At 39.5% G+C, this 19173-nt stretch overlaps 1 protein-coding gene across 9 annotated transcripts in view; it reads left to right on the forward strand.

Moving 5' to 3' along the window:
* The first annotated feature begins 1250 nt into the window (after positions 1-1250).
* The window catches only part of POC5 (POC5 centriolar protein), a 38287-nt gene continuing 20364 nt past the window's right edge, over positions 1251-19173 (forward strand). For 2 of the 9 annotated variants that reach the window (XM_045848225.1, XM_045848229.1), the window contains exons 1-6: positions 1251-1370; positions 4522-4617; positions 6752-6893; positions 8822-8908; positions 15200-15405; positions 16785-16961. In XM_045848225.1, coding sequence (XP_045704181.1) covers positions 4534-4617; positions 6752-6893; positions 8822-8908; positions 15200-15405; positions 16785-16961 — 696 coding nt within the window. In that variant the 5' untranslated portion in view covers positions 1251-1370; positions 4522-4533. Of the gene's footprint in view, positions 1399-2075; positions 2212-4521; positions 4618-6751; positions 6894-8821; positions 8909-15199; positions 15406-16784; positions 16962-19173 lie in introns of all 9 variants that reach the window. The other 7 variants (XM_045848221.1, XM_045848227.1, XM_045848226.1 and 4 more) reach the window with 5 other exon arrangements.

Here is a 19173-nt window from a genome sequence, read left to right on the forward strand (position 1 = left end):
TCTTTCTGCCTCTTCTAGATGCTAGTGGTTGTTGGCATCCTCTGTGTTCCCTAGTTTATAGAGACATCACTCCAATCTCTGCCTCCATTTTCTCCCCTGTATCTCTTTCTGTGTCTAAATTTCCTTCGATAAGGACATTAGTTACTGAATTTAGGTTCACCCCAATACAGTATGATCTAATTTTAATTTAACTTCATTACATTTATAATGACCCTGCTTTCAAGTATAGTCACATTTACAGGGAGTAGAGGTTCAGACTTGAACATACTTTTTCTTTTAGGACACCGTTCAATCCATAACGGCCTCACTGTTCCCGACAGAACATATTGAGTGGTAAGAACACGGACTCCGGAGCCCAGATTGCCTCAATTAGCCATGTGATCATAGGCAAGTCACATAACCTCTCTAGGCTTCAGTTTTTATATCTGTAAAATGACGATGGAAATAGCATCTCCATCACAGGGATAATCTGAGAATTAAGTGAGCTGAGTACAGTTTCCAGAACATAGTTAAAAATTCACATTCCCTGGCCCTATTAAAAAATAAAGGAATGGCGGGGGTGGGGGTGGGGGTGCGGCGGGGAGTGGTGAGGAATCTGTACTTGAAAAAAGTCCACATCCAAGAGATCCTTTTGCAAAGCACCTGGTGACGCAAGTGACTTTCTTGCAGGAGGACCACACGCAAAGACTTGGTATTATGGAAAGACAACAGCATTCACCCTGCTGACTTCAGGACTGTTCAGCGTGATCAAATCCCGTATCAGAAGTCACCTCCCAGTCTGCAGCCGCAGAACTGAACTGAGCATGCTCTCCCCAGACGGAAGGCTGGGCTCCTTCAGCCCCGCCTCCTGGGGGGTGGGGAACCAAGCGGGCGCAGGGGGCGGGGCTCTCCTTAGTAACCTAATTTCGGTTTCACCCCGCCTGGTCTAGAACCCCGCCCCTAGCCCTCTGACCAATCACACGGTAGGTTGCTGAAGCTCGAGACCAATGCTCAGGGCCGTCCTTAATTCCTTTCTGCAGTTTGAAACTGTCAGGTTGCTGCTAAGGAAGCCCATGTACTGGCTGTGGCTTTAGCGGTGACTCGGAGAGCAGACGAGGACGCAGAAGTTTGGGTTTGTGCAGAGCCGCGACGGTGGGCAGCTGCGCCCCTGGTCGACCCCGCACCCCTGGCGGAGGCAGTGGAGTGGGATTTAAAGTTCCTTGGCCCGGATTTTCGCTCTCGAGGCTCATACAAGACGGGGCTGGGAGCATCTTCCCCCGGACGCGGGCCTTCCTGCTGTTCTGCGGGGCAGCAAGGTCGAGAGCTTTTCCTCTCCGAAGCGTCGAGAAGAGAGGACAGGAGGAAGGAGTGCCTGGAGTATAGCAATTAAGGTCGCCGTAGACTCTGGTCATTTAAAACGTAAGGGGAAGGACAACCATGTGTAACTCTTTATTGCTTTTAAGTAAGAATTTGATTAAAACAGGGGTGGGTAGGAAGGTGACCCAAGAGAACTACCCTCTCTGCTTACTCGCAACTGCTTTGTCCCTCTGCTTCTAGTCCTTGGCGTGGGGAACGGCTGTTGGGCTCTCTTTTCTTGTCTGCACGTAGGATCCATGAATGGGCGCAGGGATGTCACCCTGCCGCCAGCTTGCACCTTAATTCACTCTACCTTACCTCTTAGGGGTTACTTTTGAGTTCCCGGAACGCTCTTTCTCCATCAGCCAGGTCATTACCAAGCTATATTTTATTTCTCTGGCAATAGAAAAACATTCAGAACTTTCTGTCTCCTGGTTTCTGATTTGTTGGGTTAGAGAAGGATGAAATTTAGTGAAATGATATACATCTGTCACCTAGTAAAGCAAGATTCATTTTCCTCCTTTGTTTCTGAACCTAGAAGCACTAAGGAAAATGCTACTTTGCAGAGTTTTAAATAAACTATCTTACTTTGTTGGCATCAGAGAACAGCTGGAAGATTTAGAGCATATTTTCCAAAAGTATAATAGTTGTTTTGTGTCTGCAGTATCTATATTTAAAAACTCTTTTTAAGGCCAGTCATACTTTTCCGTTCATTTGTTTTGTTTTATTTTAATAATCAGCCTCACCCCACCCCCACTCCTATACCTAATTGATCAGCAGACACATCCTAAAAGAAGAAATGAATGAAAACAAATGGACCAAGTTACCACAGTGGTGGATTTGAAGTCCTGAGAAACTGCCATTCCTTGCTGAGATGTATGTGCTTATTTTATCCTCCCTAATTGGCTTAACTAAAGATAGTCATGCTGAGATTTAGTTTACTTATCATGTGTATACTCAGTGATACCCATTGAATAAAGTTGAAGTAACATTTCCACAATCTAACCCCCACCCATGTTTCTTCTGTATAGCACTTTCTCCTTCAATTTACCCATCTCTCACTTATTTTTTAGCCCACTGTGATTGAGACCTGCTCTACTTTCCACTGAAATTGTTCAGGCAAATACCATAGCAACTTCCCGATTTCGGAATTCAAGGGACTCTCTCCAGGTTTATTCTTTCTTTGCCATGTGATTCTTACTTCTCCCTTCTTGAAGCTTTTGTGGGGCCATTCTTTCTGAAAGTTCTACCAGTCTGCTTCCTGTTTAGTCTTCTTTGCTGGCTATTCTCTTCCCCCTTTAAATGTTAGTGGTTCTGGCTTTAACCTCTTCTCACTGTGGTAGTGATCCTTAATTTTCTTAGGGGTGTAGTTCCCTCTAAACACATATTGGAAGATAGGGAGTCCTCTTCCTAGAAAACTACATGTGTGCATTTATACTAAAAAATATTGCATACAATTTGGGTATATGGCTTCAGAGTAAGATCTCTTTCTCATACTCCTTTTCATAGGTAATCTTATCCTCTTCTTTTTTCAGCATTTCCCATTGGCTGACAATTCCTCAAACTGTATCTCCAACTAAAGTTTCAGTGCAGGGCTCCCACACTGCTTAACTCCAAGAAGCACCATTCACATCACATCCATGGTTAGTGGCAGTCCGTGGAGTGGTACACAGCATAATGGGTGCGGCCATATACTGCACACCTGCAGCTTCACCTCAGTGCCTCATAGGTGCCTGGCACCCAAAACATCTGATATTGAACCCACTGTTCTTCCTCCCAACTTGTTCATCATCCTACATTTTTTGCCTTGGTGCGTGGCACTACCATTCATCTAGTTACTCAAGCCAGACATCTGGAAGCCATCAACAATTCTCCCCTTTAACCCCTTAACTAATTACTGATCATGATCTGTCATTCTCATGGCCATAACACAGCTGTCTCATAGTCAAACCCTCCATCCACCTCCCACTGCTGACGCCTACATTAAGGGCCTCATTTCTTTCCTGGATTACTGCCAGAGGGAACACTTAGTTCTCAGACTGCTGCATTCAGCTCTCAATAGATCTCTGTTTTTTCAGGACCCCAACTCTCCAATTCACCCTGAAAGTTGGCAGAGTGCTCTTTCTAAAAGACAAGTGTGATCTGGTTATCACTCATTTAAAACACTTTAATATCTTCATTAAAATAAAGACCAAACTTTTTAACATGACATAATCATGACTTTCCACAATCTGGCTATTCCTAATGTGTGCCTATTTCATCCTTAGCTAAGCCTTGCTTTGCACCCTTTGCTTCAGCCTTATAAACTGCTTATGTTCTCAGCACACATGTCCATGCCTCCGTGTGTCTGCTTATGCTGCTCTACTGCCTGGCACATCCTGGTAGCTTCCGTCTGCCCTTCAGGTCTCAGCACCAGGGTTCTCTTCTCTATAAAATTTTCTGTGGGTCCATTTCTACTGCTTCACACCATCATGATCTCACCCCAGGGGAGGTGGCTACTCCTCCCTCCTTCCCTTGCACCTCTGTTGTTTCAGGATCTAACAGCACTTTTTTCATCAGTCGCTGGCCCTCTCTATACATTCTAAAGTCCTTGAGGACTCCTCATCTTACTTCCTCACCAATGTCTTACATGTTACTAGTATTCAGGTAGTTTGAATACTCACTGCTTGTCTTTTAAATAATTTATTTACTTGTTACTAAAAGTACTTTTTGGGGGGGTTAAGGATTTCAATAATTTGTCTATGTGTGTATTCGAATCTGTTGTTTTGTATAGACATGCTTTTCTTAAAATAATACTTCCAAAAGATAAGTTTCCCAGGCAAGGAATTAGCACAGATTATTCATTCTCCTTGGTTCTGTGTCTTCAAAGAAAGCGCACAGCACTCAGGTTGACACACATTGTTGAATAGATCACAATCCATTATTCTCTACGGGCTCGAATGCAGATTTTCCTGAGGAGCCTCCATTTTTCTTTAACCTTTCATGTATTTGTTTCATCTCCTTTGCTCCCTTATACACGCGCTAATTTTGGGAATTGAGTCTTTAACTATTTTTTCTAACCCAGAATGATTTTAACATGTCACAATTATTGTTTATAGGTTAGGATGGATTCCATCTCTATATAAAACATTTTATTTTAGTTTAAATATTATGGGGAAAAAACTAAAGTTTACATATGTTTCACAGTATTTACGCAGCATGTCATCAGACGAGGAGAAGTGCTCCCTTCTAGTGACGCAGAACGACTCCAACCGAGGCAGCTCAGTCTCTTCAGACCTGCAGGTGGGAAAACGTGTCTAAACAGGCCCTAGCTTTTTTTCAACAAGTAATAATGCAAGGGAAAACCAGGAATCCTCTTCCATTCATTCATGCCATTTATATTTATAATTGTAATGTGTAATATAATGTATAATGTATATCAAAGTATATCAAACCTCGAGAATTACTTTATGAATTTTGGGAAATACCTTACGTTGTTTTAACCTTTCAGAAAATAATTATTTTCACTCTGTACAAAGGCTTCAAACACACACAAGGAGAAAAAGCTGGAAATGTCAAGAAACTTTTCTTTCTTGACATTTTCTTAGTGTAGCTATCTTTTATGAATGCTGCTTTCACTTTCATGCCAATTAATACAATATCACACCACCCAGAGTTCTGGGGCCTGGATTCCTTAGTGTTCTACTCTAGGTTCCGGTCCCTGTTGCCACAACGTTTAGCACATTCTGCTGCCCAGGATGTGGACAGTGACAGATGAATTGACTACAGAAGGTATAGATTTTACATGAAATGCTTTATTTCTAAAAGTTCTATCATCAAAAATATGGATCCAGATTTCTAGAGTAGATTTTGAGAGAATACTGACATGGTATATCTTGAGTTTTATATTTATATCACTTAAGAGGAAAGTATGTTAAGTAGAGCAAGTTCTTATTGACACTATAATATAGAAAAGCTTTAGAAAAATATTTTATGAAACAAGTGTGTTCCTGTAATTGAAATTACAGTTTAAAAAATGGGGAGCTATTTTTAAAATATCTGTGATTATTTACAGGTAAAAACATGTGGATTGTGACAGATGTTTTCTCCGTGCCTTCCCTGTGGGTGGCAGCTCTCCCACTCAGTGCTGTCTCTTTAGGTGACAGTGCTTTCCTGTCCCCTTCCTCTCTGCTCTATCTGAACTTCTTCCAAGAAGGAACCGATTAACTCATGTATACTTGTGATATTATGATTTATAATAAGAAATAAATATTTGATTTGATCTTCATCCTGATTTCTGGCACAGAATTCCTAAAGCCATTGGAATTTCTTAAGTGATGAGAATGATAAAGGTGCCTTTTGTTATCAGGTGATTTTTGAACCCTCACCTCCAGGCGGGGCTGGATGCCAGAGGAACCAACGGTGCAATTAGTTGGAACTTTCAGTCCTTCCCCCTAACCCCCAACCTCCCAGGAAGAGAGAGGGTCTGGAATTGAGTTCAGTCACCAATGGCCACAATTTAATCAATCATGCCTACGTAATGGAGCCTCCATGGAAACCCAAAAAAGAATTCAGGAAGCTTCTTGGTTGGTGAGCACGTGAAGGTGCTACGTGGCTGGTGTGGACCTTCCATGCCCATTCCCCATTCCTTGCCCTATGCCTCAACTCTATCTGGCTGTTTCTGAGTTATATCCTTTTATAATATACTGGTAACCTAGTGAAATGTTTGCGTTTTGTGAGCCACTCGAAATTAATTGAACCTGAGGAAGGCATCATTAGAACCACTGATACATAGCTAGCTGGTCTGTTAGAAGCACTGGGGATCTGAAGTTGGGGGTGGGGTGAGCAGTCTTGTGGGGCTGAGCCCTTGACCTGTGTGATCTGATGCTGTCTCTGGTAGATAGTGTCAGAAGTGAGCTGAATTGTGTGACACCCAACTGATGTCCAAGAATTGCTCGTTGGTGGTGGGGAAAACCCATACATTGTAATTGTTGGGTCTAGAACACTTTATTACTAAAATATCAACACCCTATAAGATCTCAAGTTGTTGTTGTCGGGAGACAAAGCTTTACATCAAAAGACTAAACCTCTAGAGTAGAATTTAATAGAGGGACAGGGAAGGATGTTCTAGACGTGCCAGAAATCATTTTGTGTTATTGGTTATCTGCTTGGAATGTCAGCCCAACTAAGATTCTGTTTCTTAGTAACCCTCAACCCTTAGTAACCCTTAGTAACCCTACTGGTTCTTGACTACAGTTGAACGCCTACCCATGTTCCATTATTGAAAACATTTCAAAATATAAATAACAAAAATGATGTTAAAAATAAAATAGCTATACACTTTTATACACAATAAATATGTACCACCTTTCTTCTTTTGCCTGAGTGTCCATTGCAGCAGTGCTATAAAACATTGTTTATTACTGGTTTCTCATAGGAAGAGTATGAAGAACTGCTTCGTTATGCTATAGTGACTCCGAATATTGAATCACGTGCTTCACAGCCATCTCATTCTAAGGGAGAAGTGATGACAGATGTTAGATTTCCTACTATAATTGATGATATTCTTCATAATCAAGGTTATGTATATTTTTCAATATCTCTTAATTTAAGATGTTATTTGAGCTTATTAATGTTATTGACGTATGATTGTGAGAATGCCTCTCCAGTTATTCTTCTCAGTCAATGGTGTGTATCACTATTATCTGGGGAAACATTTTACATTTTAATAGTTATTCTTGGCTCTTATAGGACAGCTGGATTTTTATATGAACTTCTTTTGATTATTACTTTTATGAAAAGTAATAAAGTTAAAGCAACATTGCATGTCTCCTAGTGCGGTATGTTGTGTCTCTATACTTGCTTCAATGGTAGTTTGCCATTACTATCTTGGAAAATAAATGCCCAATCTCTCAAATTAAAGATGGTCCATAGGTAGCCCTCAGAACCCCTTAAGTTTATGAACCATGTGCTAAGGCTTTGTTAGCAGTCTTTATGTGGGCACAAAGGACTATTTGGATTATCACCACAATCTTGGGACTATGTCAGTGACAGTGTTGAGAACTAATTCAAATCAGGATGTGTGTTGATCGATGAGTAAAGGTTGAAAAAGGAGGGTGACACTCCTTTTACTTATGTGTTCCTTATTCAGTCAAGTACAGATCCCAAACAACTTGCTCTGAATAAGGGTACAGAAAGCCCTTATAAAACAGCCCTGATAATAGGCAGTTAAACAACAATAGGTGTAACTTTAAGGTTCCCTCCTTGAAGGCAGATGACACAGCTGTATCAACAGGCTCCTCAGTTTCTGGTAAGTCTCAGCCCTAGTGTCTGCAGTCCTTCTCCCTCTGTAGATGTGAAGTTTTCATTGCTTCTCAATCTTTGGCCTATTGCATTGAATCAATAAATAGATCATAGTTGTAAAGTAAATATATTTACTCTACCACTGAAACATTCTAATACTGAATATTTTCTACCCAAATTTTATTGATCTTGAAGTGATATGACCCTTAGATTTATTTATTTAGTATCAGTGATCTTGATGATGTTTTGATTACAATGGCACCTCAGGATGGAGCTCGTGCTGAGCAAACCCAAAGTCCTGTGTACTGTCTTACAAATGGACGCAGGCAACTGTGTCAGCCTCCTGAACTTCTGCTCCAAAGGTGGTCACCAAAAGCTTGTTTTCTTTTCCGTTGGCTACTGTACTACTGTACTGTTGTTCCCAGTGGCACAATGTGGGAGACCCTTCCTTGCTCCAACTCTGCAACCTTTCAAGGCCATTTGGGATTTAAGACCCTGTTCTTTCTAGCATGTAAATTAGTATTTCATTAAGCTTTGCCTTTATCAAAAAGGACTTGGGACCTAAACATACAATATTCAGTGAATGTATCTAAAGATGATCCTGCTTCACACACAGACTTGGTTAGAGTAGACTATGTAAATTTACCATCCCATTCTCTATTCATAGTACTGCCATTGCTTGGTGTAAGTGCAGTGTGTCAAAGTTGGCAAAGTTATTCTTGTGAGGTTTTTCCTGGTTTCCTTTTCACCGTGTATTGACTAAAGGTTCCTGAGATGGCAGTAAGGAAGTCCCTGTTTTGAAGGGAGCAGTATCACTTTACTTCGATTGCAGCTAATGAAAAGCAGCGGGCCCCTGGAAGTATCAGTGTTATTAGGCAGCATAGTCTTTTCTAAGTTCTAATGTCATTCAGCCACTGATTCTCTTAGTGTGAACTGAAAGCCATAGTAGACTGAATTCTCTTTCACCATATTCGGTGGATGAAATTGAGCTTATTAATGACATAACAACACTTCTTCCAGTTTGAGAGTCTTTTCTTTATCCTTGTTCTTTGTGTTAACATGCCTATGACCCCAGCATGTTGTATATTTCTTGTTCTAAAATTTTACTTATGTACCTCACCTTCTTAGATTAGGTGTGTGTGATCAGGCATTTTATTTAAGAGTGCTTTGGTTTAAGGTTTTAAAAACACCTTTTTCTTTTCAGTAGGAAATAGCCCTGCAGAGAGAGAAGCAAGGATGGAAGTTGGAAAAGGACATGATGTAAATATTATAAATCATCCAAGGACAGAAGGTACAACTTTCCCTTAGCTTGTTTTTTTATTAATATCAACACTTTGTGGTTTGATGAATATCATCTATGTAGTAAGAGAAATAATTTTAGTGAAATACTTATTGGCAGGATTTTAAAATGCTATTGTTACTCATTTATTGGGTAATATTATTTAAAATAATTTCACAAGATTCAAAATAATACAGTTAAGACAGGTTTATGTATTATAGTGTGTGATATCCTTTCTTAAATCTGCTGATTAAGGGCAAATATTTTTAAAGGTTCAATGGGATACCAGCTAGTTTGACCAACTAAAATTTTGTCCTAAACCTGTGCATCATTTCCCAATTAAGTGTACCAACTTAGTGATTTTCATCCTCCCTTTACACCACCTGTTCTATCATTCACATGCTTTTCTTCAGATATGTTTATTTTTACCTTAAATTTATTTTAAAAGAAAAATTCACATATGTTATTATTGGTAACATAAAACAAATATACATTTGTCACAAATAGAAAGCAATGGTAAAAATAAGTGAATCTAAAACAAAGTTACTAAAGTTTGGTTGAATATCTTTGATGGTGTGTTCAACCTGAAGTCTGCTTTTTCTTTGTTGAGAGATTAGCAAGTGTTACAGTGGTTTCAAAAGCATCCTGGCACCAGTTTGAAACTTTCTTTGAAGTAGAGTAATTAATGTAATAAATAGAACACTTTTCAAACTATGTGATTCAGTGTTATTTAACTTAGGGGTCATTTAAGCCACTACATAAGAAATGCCTCTATCCTTTAGTTTCCTCACTTGTAAATAGAGGGCTCGGGCAATGTAATCTCCGAGGGGCCTTCTGAGTTTTCCTGTGCAACCTCCACTTCTGGTTGAGGACAATCTGTTCATTTTCAGTAAGGATCATCTCAGTGTGGTAGGGAGAGCTCATATATGGGCTAATCCGCCTAGGAGCTCTGAGTTCTGTGCCACATCTTGGGAGCTTTCTTCACCTGAATGTGCTCAATGACCAGAGAATCTACATCTAAAGCCTTAAGGTCAGCATTACTCTCTTCATTTGTAAGCATGTGCAGCAAAAATTTAGCACTCTTTTTGATCCATTGACACTGTGTCCATCCCCACTGTTTGGCCTGGGCACACCTACCAACTCCACCATTGTATCAACAGAATGCCACACATTGCTTCTGTACAGTGCCATCCTTCAGATGCTTGGGGGCTTTTCGGATGTGCATACTCTTGATGGCCTGGCAGTTTCACAAGTGCTCTTAAAGTAAACTCAAAGATTTGAGTGTCTTGATTTGCATGACTTTGTAGGGTTTTCTAAGTCAAGTGATTAGCAAATTATTTTCAGAGATTAACTCAGGCTACTGTCTGGAAGAGGCCAAGTTCTTAAGTTACATGCTTCTATTTTTTTAAAGGTGAATATTTAAAAATAGATAGATAGATAGATAGATAGATAAAAGCCCTGGCCAGGTAGGCTCTGTAGGTGGAGCAGCATCCCATGCACCAAAATGTTGCTGTTCGATCCCCAGTCAGGGTACATAACCTAGGTTGCAGGTTCCATCCCTGCTCGGGGCACATATGGGAGACAATATATTGATGTTTCTCCAGCACATCAATATTTCTCTCTCTGTCTCTCTCTCTGCCTCTCTCTGCTTTCCTCTCTAAAACACATATCCTCAGGTGAGGGTTTAAAAAGAAAGAAAGGGGAAAAAAAGCAGAGCCTATTGTTTTTCCCATGAATGCAGATCTAGTTGGTAAAATCTACTAAAAGAGACAATTCATGTAACTTGATGTCATTCCATCTTACTGAGTTCCTAAACCATCTTCAGAATATATAGGTAGTGTTTCTTTTATTTTATTTATGCTTTTAAATCATATTTTATTGATTTTGCTATTATAGTTGTCCCAGTTTTTCCCTTTTTGCCCCCATCTGCCCAGGACCCCCTAATCCCTAGGGCAGTCCCCACACCGTAGCTCATGTCCATGGGCCATGTGTATAAGTTCTTCGGTTACTCCATTTCCTTTACTATATCTTATATCCCCATGGCTATTCAGTAACTACCTATTTGTACTTAATCCCCTTTTCACCCATTTACCTGCACTCCCCTCCCACATGGCAACCATCAACACTCTCACTGTATCCATGATGCTGTCTCTATTCTTCTTGTCTGCTTAGTTGTTTTTTTAGATTCAATTGTTGATAAATTTGTATTTTTTGCCATTTTCTTGTTCATAGTTTTGAACTTATTTTTCTTAAATAAATCTCTTTAACATTTCATATAAAATGGTTTGGTGATGGTGAACTCCTTTAGTTTTTTGCTTGTCTGGGAAGCTCTTTATATGCCCTTGATTATAAATGATAGATTTGCTGGGTAGAACAATCTTGGCTGTAGGTCTCTGCTTTTCATGACTTTGAGATTTTCTTGCCAGTGAATTCAAGCCTACAAAGCTTCTTCTGAGAAATCAGCTGTCTTATGAGAACTCCCCTGTAGGTAACTAACTTTTTTCCTCTTGCTGCTTTTAGGATTCTCTCTTTATCTTTAACCTTTGGAATTTTAACTATGATGTGTCTTGGAGTGGGCCTCTTTGGATCCATCTTGTTAGGGACTCTCTGTGCTTCCTGGGCTTACATGTCTATTCCCTTCACCAAATTAAGGAAGTTTTCTTTCATTGTTTTCTCCAGTAGATTTCCAGTTTCTTGCTCTTTCTCTTCTCCTACTTGCACCCCTATGATGCAAATGGTGAAATGCTTGAAGTTTTCCCAGAGGCTGCTTACACTATCCTCGTTTTGTTTGTTTGTTTGTTTTGCATTCTTTTTTCTTGTTGTTCTGATTGGTTCTTTTTTACTTCCTATATTCCAAATCATTGATTTAATTTTCATCTTCATCCACTTTACTATTGTTTCCCTGTAAATTGTTCTTTATTTCAATTAGTGTATCCTTCATTTCTGACTGGATCTTTTTTATGTTGTTGAGGTCCTCACTAAGTTCCTTAAGCATCCTTATAATCAGTGCTTTGAACTCTGCATCTGATAGATTGCTTATCTCCATTTCGTTTAGTTCTTTTTCTGAAGTTTTGATCTGTTCTTTCATTTGGGCCATGTGTCTTTGTCTCCTCGTTTAGTAGCCTCCTTGTGTTTGTTTCTATGTATTAGATAGAGCTGCTTTGACTCCATGTCTTGGTAGTTTGGCCTAATGTAGTAGGTGTCCTGTAGGGTCCAGTGGCATGGCCTCCCCTATCATCCAAGCTGTGTACTTGAGGTGTGCCCTTCATGCGGGCTGAGTACACCCTTCTCTTTGAGCCATGATTGTTGTTGATAGGTTAATGGGAGGGATTTACCCAGGCCTGTCAGCTGCAAGGACTGGCTCTGACCACTGACCACCAACCTCTGCCCTTTGTGGAGGACCATCTGTACAGAGGCAGAGTGGTGGTGCTGTGACATGGTCGGCAGGTGTCCAATGGCTGCACAATCTCTGGGATTTCCTGGGTGGTGCAGGCCAAGGTCACTAAAAGTAAAAGTGGCTGCTACTTGTGCTGGTCTTAGAGATTCCTAGGCAAAGCCAAGTTGTGAATTTCAGCTGGCTGCTACTACAGCCAGGCCTGGGGACACTTAGCAAGAGGCACAGGGGCTGGGGACATACTGAGGCCTGCTGTTGCTTATTTGATAGGATTTAGGAAGTTGTGAAGCTTGATCCAAGACCAGCCATCATATGGAAAAGACATAATTAACAGTTTGGATGGGCCCGTAAGTTGGACAGGGTCCAACTGGGTCTCAGGGGATCTGCAGGGTGGGGCAAACAGTGTTAGCCAGCTTGATGGAGTTTCAGATATGGCACCTGCCTGCTGGCTCTGCAGCTCTGTCGGGGAGAACTCAGAAAAGAGACAATGGCCTTTGCCCTCCTTTTTGTCTGGGAAAAAACTGTCTCCCAGTTCTCACCTTGATTCCAGACACTTCAGTTCCTCTCATATGCCACTGGTGCCTTTCAAGCTGTTTCCCCAGTGCTGGAGCTCAGAGGGAGTGAGTCTAAGTAAGTCCCTGTGTGGGTTCTTTAGGAGGAACTGCTTGGGGCTCTAGAAGTTTCTTCCACCGACTCAATCTGCCCTGGTTTTTGCAGCCAGGAGTTGTGGGGACTTTTCTTCCTGGCACTGGCACCCTGGGTTGGGGTCCCTGGTGTGGAGTTGGGACTCCTTGCTCCTGAGATATCCCTCCCAAATTTTTATCGACCACACATGGTTCTGGGACCAGCCTGCTCCACTTCTCCACCCCTCCTACCAGTCTGAATGGACGTGGTTTCTTTAATTCCATGGTTGTCAGACTTCCATTCACCTTGATATCTGATGGTTCTGAGTGATGGCTCTTCTATATTTTAGTTGTAATTTTGATGTGGTTATATGAGACAAGCTGTGTTCACCTCTGTAGCCATCCTGACTGGAAGTGCCTAGGTAGTGGTTCTTAGTTTAACTAGCTTGAAACATCTGTTGATGTATTTTTTTTTTTTGGCAAAACATATATATTAGGTAATTATTTTCCTAATCATTTTTTTAAAACATCTTGAAAGATTTTCTTTGAAGTAACAAGTTCTATAGTAGATTTATCTTTGAGTCATTTTGTAAGGATGAGAAAAAAACCCTTCAGTCTTAGTTGTAGGAACCTCATAACAAAAGTGTGATATGTAAGAAATGATGATGAATCACCTCTAATTCCAACATACATGTATGATAAAACAGTGACTTTTCTATTTTATACTTTTTAAAGATAGATACCTGTTCTCTTTCTGGCTCTGGCTCTCACCCCCATTCCCATCCCCCATGTATATGAGCAGGTAATGGAAGTGTGTGTATTTTATTTAAATATATAAATGTTATATTTCTCATCTATGTGTCAGAGGCAAAAAGGGTACCTTACAGTTGAGTATCTGATGAAGTACATTACCGGTCTCTTCTCTACTCATAGGGTTGAATTTAGTGGTGTTAAAACCCACCTCAATGTTTGACAGAAAGTAATAATGACCTACATACAGCCACTCTGACCTTGGTCAATTATTTAACCCTTTCTGAATCTCAGTTTCTTCATCAGTAGAATGGAGATAATAATACCCTTCTTTTAGTGTAGCATGTATTACAAGAGCGAATTCTTATAACATTTTTATTATAGAAACATACAAAGCACTTAGAACATGTTGATATGATTACACAGATGATAATGGAGTCAGCTTGGGCTGGAAGAGGATATACGAGGGGAGACCCCCCAAAAAACAGAATTTACTTATAAAATACTGTATTGTATATTTATTCTTACATGTTTAAACTTCAGTCACCTTTAAGGTACCCTCCATTTGATGCAATACACCTATTGAGACATTTTTCCACTGCCCCAGTTACTGAATTCATCAATTTTGATGCCTTTTAGTGCTTCTGTTGTTTTTTTTTCTTCACCTTTTCCACATTGGCAAAATATTTCCCTTTGAGTCCTTTTTTTTCATTTGGGGAAACAAAAAATTACTCAGGGCAGGATTGGATGAATAGGGAGGGTGGGGCACAGGGTCATGCCGTTTTTGGTCAAAAACTGCTGAACACTTAGCGTGGTATGGACAGGTGCCCTCATAAATCACCCATCATGAAATGGGCAAAACCGCCCTGGCTGGTGTAGCTCAGTGGATTGAGCATGGGCTGCGAACCAAAGTGTCGCAGGTTCGATTCCCAGCCAGGGTACATGCCTGAGTTGTAGGCCATAACCCCCAGCAACTGCACATTGATGTCTCTCTCTCTCTCTCTCTGTCTGTCTGTCTGTCTGTCTGTCTCTCTCTCTCTCTCTCTCTCTCTCTCTCCCCCTCCCTTCCCTCTCTAAAAATAAATAAATATAATCTTTAAAAAAAGAAGAAGAAGAAGAAATGAGCAAAACCGCTGAAAGAGTCTTCAAAAATAGCCAGATTAGCCCTGGCCAGCGTGGCTCAGTTGATTGGGCATCCTGTTGCAAACCTGAAGGTTGCTGGTTCAATTCCAAGTCAGGGTACATGCCCAGGTTGCAGGCTCTGTGCCCTGCCCCTGTCAGGGCCCTTGCAGAAGGCACAAAGCAACTTGTTGATGTTTCGCTCTCACTCTCTGTCCCTTCCCCTCTCCCTAAAATGAAATAAAAAAATTTAAAAAATTTTTTCTAAATAGCCAGATTATTCGGAAATGATTTTTCTCTGCATTTTTCTCAGCCTCTGTTGTAACTGACATCTTCTAGTCTTCCAATATAAGTCCTGACTAATTTGGATTATTTTGAATTTGCCTTGACAGCTACAACTTTTTTTTAAATTTCTAGGGTCATCACCAGTATCATCACCAAGGAAGTCCTCTCGCCCAGTCATAGATTTTTTCAGTTCGAATCTTTTAGGTGACTCTTCCACAGCAGGGTCTAATTCTAGTCCTGCAGGTGTTCATGAACTAGCGGTGGGTGACCTTCTTGTTTCTGAGGAAAACCTTCAAAAGGTGGAAAGTGTACTGGATCTTTGGAGTTCGGGCCTTAAGGTACTGTTGTTGAATTAGCATGACAGTTTTGCTCTTAATTCCATTGTTTTTCTTTTCTTTGAACTAAAAAGTTTTTTTTATCTTTAGTTTTATAAAATCAGTGCAGTGTCTTAAATCTGTGCTTCTCAGTCTTTAACATCCATATAAATCACCTGGAAATCCTGTTGAATTGCAGCTTCTTGGCTTGGCGAGGGCCTGAGATGCATTTCTAATAAGCTCTCAGGTGATGCTGCTGGTTCAGAAAACATACTTTAATAGCATAGTTTTAAATAGTTGCTGGAACAGCTTTGAACATTCTACTGAATTTCTCAGAGGTTTTGAAAGACTCAGCCTGCGTGCAACTGAGACACTCATTGAGCCTTTACTGTACAGTAGCTATGACTAATGGAAATGTCTCCTTTCATATGAAACACAAAATCCAATTTTAGCAACAGATATTCATTTTATAGCCACTCTTATATTCCCACCATATATAACTGATATATCTATGAAAATTGATTCTTACTTTGGTGATGTTAGTGGCCTTTAAGTGAAACAAAGTATTATAGAAATGGCAGGGGGGTTTTTTCTATTTAAATATAATTAAGAAAATAATCATTTCTCTGAAGCAGTTTGAGACAACAAAGCTGAGTATTCACACGAGTGGATACATAATGGTCATGACAGTTCAGTGGCATCTATATTTCTCAGTTACTTGAACTATAAATTCCAGATAAAATCTTTTAGTTCCTACCATTTTCCCCATTTTCCCCAAGGGAAGAGGTTTCATGCTTCCAATCATGGTGTCAGTCAACTGCAATTGTGTACGACCAACCCTTTATATTGTTCTATATTCAGATAACATGATTATTTGGTCCTTTTACTTAGGCCAGTCAGTAGGGAGAAAATGGATCAGACTTAGCAATTTGTTAAAGTGGCCGTTGTGAGAAATGCTTTGGGGGAAGAAAGCACCAACTCCTGCGGTCCCCCCCATCCTTCCCTACCTGAATAACTTCTCAGTCCTTCGGCTCAGGTAGGGCATAGCCCCTACATTTCTTTTTTCTTGATCCATCTTAATATGGACATTTAAGTCCTTGAATAAACAAAGGACCTGTTTATTAGTGACTGAGACCTGGAATTTTTTTAAATTATGAGTTTTCATACAGAGTAGCTTAAAATAGGAAAAATTTCATAACCTTAGTATGGTGAATGTGAACTAAGAGGAACTGTAACTGTTGAACTTGTAAACATTTTCATTAGTGATTTTATTTTTAAAAAAATAATTCTCATGTTGAATGCTTGTTCTGATTTTTTTTTTAAATGTTTCTAAATTTTAGTGTCATTTTAGGAAGCACTAGTAAGGAACAAACTGCTTAGTTATTAGTATCTTTACTTTTCAGACAAACGTCATATCTGAGCTGACGAAATGGAGACTAAATTTTATTGACTGGCATCGTATAGAAATGAAAAAAGAGAAAGAGAAACATGCGGCACATTTAAAACAACTATGCAACCAGATCAACAGCTTGAAGGAGCTGCAAAAAGCCTATGAAATCTCTATTGGGAGAAAAGATGAGGTGTTCTTTTATTATATTTCTTTTTAACTAAGATTCAGTAGATGTCTTATTAAATAATAAATGCCAGGAAGTGGTTTTTTTAGGTCATGCAAGATACAAGGGGAGGATCGCTTCAGAAACTGGTAGAAAAAGAGATGCATAGATATATGATTTATTTTTCCTATTAAACATGCTATGGTCATGCCATTTATTATCTTCGAAATCAACTTTGGTGTGCTTGAAATTTTAAGTGTGCATGCTAAATGTGGGAACACTGATTTTTACTTCCTGACTGCCCTTAAGAGAACTTTAGGGAACCAGCATTATCCACGTTTTAAACCATCATTTTTAGGGATCATATTACATTTCTCACTTCTGTCCGTAATATGTTTTTATTCACAGATGAAGTCTTTTCTTTTATTGATAAACAACACTTACTTTAAATCCTCACCCAAGGACATTTTTTTTTTCATTGTTTTTAGAGAGCGGGAAAGGGAGAGAGAGAAACATCAGTTGGTTGCCTCCCTGATGGACTGGGGTTCGGACCTGCAGCCCTCTGGTACAGGACGATGCTCCAGCCAACTGAGGCACACAAGTCAGGGCAACAAGCAGCACCTTTTATTTCACTTTGGGTTAGCCCATTAAGTACTCGAGAGTCAGGTTCAGGTGTCTGCTAATTTTGTGCCTCCAGACAGCAACTGAAACAAAGCAGGTGGGCAGCAAATCTGTGGCTGCCCCAGGAGGATGGTGGCTTTCAGAGAAGAGGACTCACAGCAAAGACTTCAGCTGCTTGTCTGCAGACGCAACACTCACTGTTCTAAACAGACGTTATGACTAGATAGAATTAACTAGACAAAGATTATGGGTTTTTCAAGATAAAAAAAAAAACATACATTTCTGTTGCTATTACAAGATATAATATAAAATTGAACTTTTTCATAGTTTACTTTTTTGAAACAAGAGATATTAATGTCAGTCATTTTTCTATTGCCCTCAAAACTATATTCTAAGTTTAATATTTGAAGTTTAATGTTTTAAATTTTAAAGTATCACACATAAAGAGTTGTATGTATACATCGAATTTTTGAAAATGAAAGAAGTGAATAACCATGTGCCAATATACAGCTTAAGAAAGAGAATGTTAATATCTAAGAATGTGTGCCCTTCTCCATTTTTAAACATTTACACAATGGAATACTTACACAGCAGAGAGAAAGAATGAACTCCTACCTTTTGCGACAGCATGGATGGAACTAGAGAATGTTATGCTAAGTGAAATAAGCCAGACAGTGAAAGACGAATACCATATGATCTCACCTATAAGAGGAAACTAATGAACAAGATAAACTAATGAATAAAATAGAACCACAGGCATGGAAACATGGAACAGACTGACAGTTACCAGAGGAGAGGGGTCACGGGAGGGGGATGAGGATGGAAAAAAGAGGAAGGAACTAGTCAAAGAACAAGGGTGAATGGCCCACAGGCATGGATAGCAGTATGGGGATGGACTGTGGGAGTGGGGGGGTGGGATGGGTGGAACAGGGCAAAGAGGGAAAAATTGGGACAACTGTAATAGAGTAACAGTTTTAAAAAATGAAAATTATTTAAAGAACCAGGATAAATGTCTCTCAGTAAATGAATCCAGTTTACAAAATCTCTCTTTAATGTGGCCTTTTTTCAGATGCTTATTTCAGTTACTTGGTTCTTTATAAGAGTGAGTATTATCTTAGGATTTAAAAGATTTCATGGCTTTTTTTTTTAAGAACAAAAATAATATCACTGAGGAAGTACATCAAAGTGTAACAATTATTTGCTTTTGAGTTTATTGAATCCAGAACAAAATTATTAAACAGTTGAGAAACATCTTATTAAAGGTACTAAAGGTATTTTAGGGAATAGAAAGATGTTTAAAATCTGGCCTCTGCATTTCAATTCTAGTCAATTAAGACCTTTTTGTGTATGTAGCAAAACTTTCAACGTATGGTGGTTTTTCTAAAATTAAATGTCAGTGACCATACAGGGTTGGGCAAAAGTAGGTTTACAATTGTGAGTACATGAAACACAGAGTTTATTCTTGTATTATTTTGTAATTATTGTATTATTTTCCATATGAACAACTATAAAACTACTTTTGCCCCAGTGGTATTCATTCTTTTTTTCCCCCTATTTTAGTTTAAACTCATATTTATTTTTATTTTTTATTGTATTTTTTTCCATTGCCATTTTTGTG

The sequence above is a fragment of the Phyllostomus hastatus genome, unplaced genomic scaffold, assembly GCF_019186645.2.
Source record: "Phyllostomus hastatus isolate PE091 unplaced genomic scaffold, TTU_PhHast_1.1 phas_contig_58, whole genome shotgun sequence".
NCBI lineage: Eukaryota > Metazoa > Chordata > Mammalia > Chiroptera > Phyllostomidae > Phyllostomus > Phyllostomus hastatus.